The following is a 4,588-nucleotide window of genomic DNA, read 5'->3' on the forward strand; positions in this document are numbered from 1 at the left end:
GACTTAGAATGTTAATAATAATCTTAAGAACGCTACCAAATAATTCTCCATTCCACTGTATTTTGTCTTTAAAATTTCCTTGCCTATAATCTTATATATACATCGAAAGGACCAACTATCTCTATTACAGAAATAGGTCTGATGGGATTTCGGAGTGTCACTAGCACCTAACTCCCCACACTACTACCCAACAACAAATTCTAGGGATTTCTAACTTTTGGGACCAGTCCATATATCTGACAAGCCTTTATTATGCTGTACCAAGGTCTGCTGAATCTTACTAGGCGGCTTCTATTTGAAAATAACTATCATGGTCTTATAAGTAATTAAAATTCCAAGACCAGAAATATCCAAAACTTTATAACAAAATCTGCTCCTTTTACAGCATTATTTTGCAATGCCAATTTGTGCTTGTAAATCATTCTGGGATAGCTTGAGAATAAAATATAAGTTATAAAACAGTACTGTTCCAGTCTATATTCCAGTAAATCAAAAGTTCCATCGTTTACAATGAAAATCTAGTTTAATAAGAGTTGGGACATTTTATACATGGAAAAATCTGACCAAGTTAAGAGGGATAAAATACTAGATAAATCTTTGAAGCCCGACAGCTATGTTTCATACTGAGAAATCTCATTTCAAGTTTTGATCTTTAAATACATCTAATTACCCAATTCCTTTCATTAAAAATGTAAGTATTCATTCTTTTTGTTATGAATTTAAAATTTATAGCGAGCATTTCAACAAGTCGATCTTATATTTATAAGGTGCTAGGTAAAATTCTCTAGGCTACTTGCTGCATGTAACTATTAAATTTTTTACAACTGAATGAAAAATTGAGTTCTGTTGCACTAGCCACATTTCAAGTGCCTAGGTGGCTATTGGCAGTTGCTACAGACTTGGGTATGCTAAACAGTGGCTTTAAAAATACATCCTCACTCCATCTCACAACCTCATTATATTTTTGTGCCCTTCCATTGCTAGAAGGTCGTTTTATGTACTGAGTACATTAAATAACACCACGCTGCTTTTAATATTTACTATTTTTATATTAATAAGAAATATTTTCGTAATATCGTTTTTAAATGTTATAATATCGCTGCTCTTAGGGGCATGCGCATCATGGCATGGTAAGGAGGTATGAAGCTCCTGAGACCAAAACAAAATTTAGGCAAAATCAGATCACTGGCACACTCATTACATGTGTCTACAGGAAAATCATCAGTGACGGCGTTCTGGTGTCAATCTTTGCTATGTGAGCTGACACCTCCTTCTCTCGGGACGGAAGGCACCAGTCCTTTCCTTGGCCCAGCCACCGCCGCCGCCGCCGCCGCCGCTTCAGGACGCCCAAGCCCTGTCCCGCGAGGACCCTCGCTCTTCTCGCACCCCTTGAACTCCGTCACCGCCGCCTCGAGAGCGTCCAGCAGCAGAAACGTATCCTCCGCAGGCTCGTACACGTCGCTAAAGGCCCCGCGGCCCACGTGCCCGTGCAGCGGTGTGGGGAACCTGGGCGCCGCCATCTTTCTCTCCTCCGGCCCATGCGTGAAAACTGCGCATGCACAAGTGTGCGTGCGCAAGCGCGGCAATGGGAGCAGGGCGCCGGGGGCGGGAGGCGGGGAGTCATACCCCTGGCTGATTACTTCCAAATCGTTCCCCTGGCTGATTACTTCTAACAGTTGGTCAGTAGATGCTCTTGGAATGTCTAAGTAAACAACTAAATAATCTGCTAAAACTGACATTTGCTTTCCTCTTTAGAATATTTAAATTTATTTCAGTTTATGGGTCAGTACCTGGCAGAGTGCATCCTCATTTGTTTTTTGACTAGGGAAAGTGTCTTTTTTGTACAGTTAGACGTTTTCTTTTATTCCTAGTTTGCAAAGAATTGAAAAAATATATAATGGCTACTAAATTTTACTTTTTATTTTTTAATCACTAAATTTTATACTTTGAAATTTAAGATTAAGGGTTTTTTCCCCCCTCATTATCATGAATGCCACTCTTTGTACACCTCACTCAGGCAAGATGATATTTTTCTTCTAATACATTGCTGAATTTGGAATAATAGTAATCTAGTTTTCTTCTGTATCAGGATTATGCTGTCCTCACAGGATGAGTGAGGAATTCAGCCATAACACTGCTGGGCTTGGTGCTTTCGTTGGTGGTTCTCATGTTCTGGGGCATCGTCAGTACTCTATAGGTTATTAGACTTGCAGTATTTGCATTCTTTTTGAGTTAATTTTTGAAATTTCCCAATAAGACATTTTTACATTTAGTTTTTTTTTAAATTTGAGAACTAAAAAATACAGGAAAGTATGTGGATTACATTTTTTAAAGTCCTGGGTACCCATCATCTAAAATTGACAATTATTACTAGTTTCTCATGTTTCCTTAAAACAATTTTTAAATATAAGAACTAAAGTATTTACAAATGAAGTGCATGTTCATTCTGTACCCATGTCCAGGTCCATTTCGTAATTCTCACTCCAAGGTAACATCTCTCATCAATTCAGTGTGTATCCATCCAACCCATGTTTTAATGCTTTTACATTAAATATTCATGTGTTTATGTGTTTTCAAATTTGTATAACTGGTACTAGGTTGGACATATTGTTCTTCTAACTTTCTCACTCAGCATTATATGAAATTTATGTTTATATATATATATATATATATGAAGTTAGTTTACTTTTAATTGTCACGTAGTATTTTATTCTTTAAAAATATAAAACATTTTTCTATCTGGAATGGATAAATATCAATTGATAAACATTTAGTTCTTTCCAGGTTTTCACTGTTATGTACAACACTATAATTAACTTTCTTAAATATATTTTTATCTGATCTTGTAGAATTTTTTTCTATGATTTAACCCAGAGTGGACTGGCAGGGTTTTAGTGTGTACACATTTTTAATTGTGCTTTTAAATTGCTAATTGAGGTTAACTGTGTGTTCATATATTCATCATCTGAGTTTTTTTGTGAATTGTCTGTTAATTTTTGGTTATATATTTTTTTATTTTGTTTTTGTTTTCATCGAAGTTGATAACTCGTAGTTTAATAGGCCAAACAGTTCTACATAAATAGTTTTGAAAAAACAGTCCACTCTAGCACCCAATTTCTTATATTTCATTCTCCAGAGGTGACCATTTTCAACTCTTAGGTGTTTCTTTGGCCATTTATTTCTATTATCTGTATACCAAGCTTATACCAGTGTTACTCGGTTTCTCAACTTGAACATTATCTGTTCAAGTTTCCATGGTAGAAGGTAAAGTTCTCATGAGAAAAGGCAACAGTTTAATTCTCCTGCCTTCAGTAAATAAGTGTAATTGCCAGTTCCTCTCTCCCCATCTTCTCAATGTTATTTTACATTATTCTGTCTATATAAATGCTATTCAAAACTGATCTGTGTATTATACCAGTTGCACAACTTTTTGCTTTTCCTTGTAGTTAATTGTTATCTAGTGTATTAGTTTCTCAGGCCTGCCAAAACAAATGACCACAAACTGATTGGCTTAAAAAACAGAAATTTATTCTCTCACAGTTTTGGAAGCTAGAAATCCAAGATCAAGGTGTCAGAAAGGCTATGTTCCTTGCGAAGGCTCTAGGCAAGAAGCTTTCCTTGCCTCTTCTAGCATCTTATGGTTACCAGCAAGCCTTGGCCTTTCTTGGCATGCTGCAGCCTAACTCCTGTTTCTGTGCGGGTCCTCATATGGCCTTCTTTCCTGGATGTCTTTGTAGCTCCAAATCTCTCTCCTTATAAGCACACGGTCATTGAATTTAGGGCCCACCCTAATTCAGTATGACCTCATTTTAACTTGATTACATCTGCAAAGACCCTATTTGCAAATAAGGCACATATATATGGTAGGGGAATACAATTCAACCCACAACACCTAGTAATAACCACTTTTTTTATTTGCATAGTTTTCTGTATATCAAAATTTAGCCCTCACATCTCTTCTAATTGTTTCCCCTCTGCTCCTCCCCCCTCAATACATTTAAAGACATTGAATATTCTTATTATTTCTGTCTCATCTATTTAGGCAATGGTATTATGTCTCTGGGGTTCATCCCTTGGTTTTACCTCTTCAGCTCCATCCTCAAGCTAGCCCTCCTACTGGTACCAAGATGGCTGTATCTTTATAGCCTCACACCACCAAATTCAGTGGAAGAGTCTTTTCTAGTTGCTTGAACTAAAGTCCTATCATTCATCCCTTTTTATTGGCTCCAAATGGATCATGTGCTCATGCTTGAATCCATCCTCTGGCCAAGTAGTAAAGTAATCTCCTGGGGGTCTGGGGTGGGGACTCAGCACAACCAGAGAGCCAGAATGGTACCTCCAGAGCAACACTATGGTACTGATTTGTGTGCTGGGCAAAAAAAACCCAAAATGTCTACTACATGGAAATTTCTCATACATGGTTGGTAGTTATTTTCCTCCGGTTTGTTATTGCCTTTGCTTTTGTTCACAGTATTTTTTGCTATGCAGATATTTAAAAACTATAAAAATTTTTTTGGATTTCTTATTCATGTATTGTGCTTAAAAATGTCTTTCCCAGTCTCTGCTCTTGAAAAGAAAGTTCATTTCT

The 4,588-nt window shown here is 36.9% G+C and overlaps 1 protein-coding gene and 1 long non-coding RNA gene across 5 annotated transcripts in view; one reads left to right on the plus strand and one right to left on the minus strand.

The window, feature by feature from the left end:
- Positions 1 to 1,558, minus strand: part of N6AMT1 (N-6 adenine-specific DNA methyltransferase 1) — an 11,389-nt gene extending 9,831 nt beyond the window's left edge. The window contains exon 1 of the mRNA XM_011358204.2: positions 1,387 to 1,558. Within this exon, the coding sequence (XP_011356506.1) occupies positions 1,387 to 1,520 (134 nt within the window). The 5' untranslated portion in view covers positions 1,521 to 1,558. The remainder of the gene's footprint in view (positions 1 to 1,386) is intronic.
- A 17-nt stretch (positions 1,559 to 1,575) lies between these two features.
- Positions 1,576 to 4,588, plus strand: part of LOC105290803 — a 95,758-nt gene continuing 92,745 nt past the window's right edge. For all 4 annotated transcript variants that reach the window (XR_002779841.1, XR_895781.2, XR_002779840.1 and 1 more), the window contains exon 1: positions 1,576 to 1,679. This is a non-coding gene — a long non-coding RNA (uncharacterized LOC105290803). The remainder of the gene's footprint in view (positions 1,680 to 4,588) is intronic.

Source organism: Pteropus vampyrus, unplaced genomic scaffold (genome assembly GCF_000151845.1).
Source record: "Pteropus vampyrus isolate Shadow unplaced genomic scaffold, Pvam_2.0 Scaffold38, whole genome shotgun sequence".
Classification (NCBI taxonomy): Eukaryota; Metazoa; Chordata; class Mammalia; order Chiroptera; family Pteropodidae; genus Pteropus; species Pteropus vampyrus.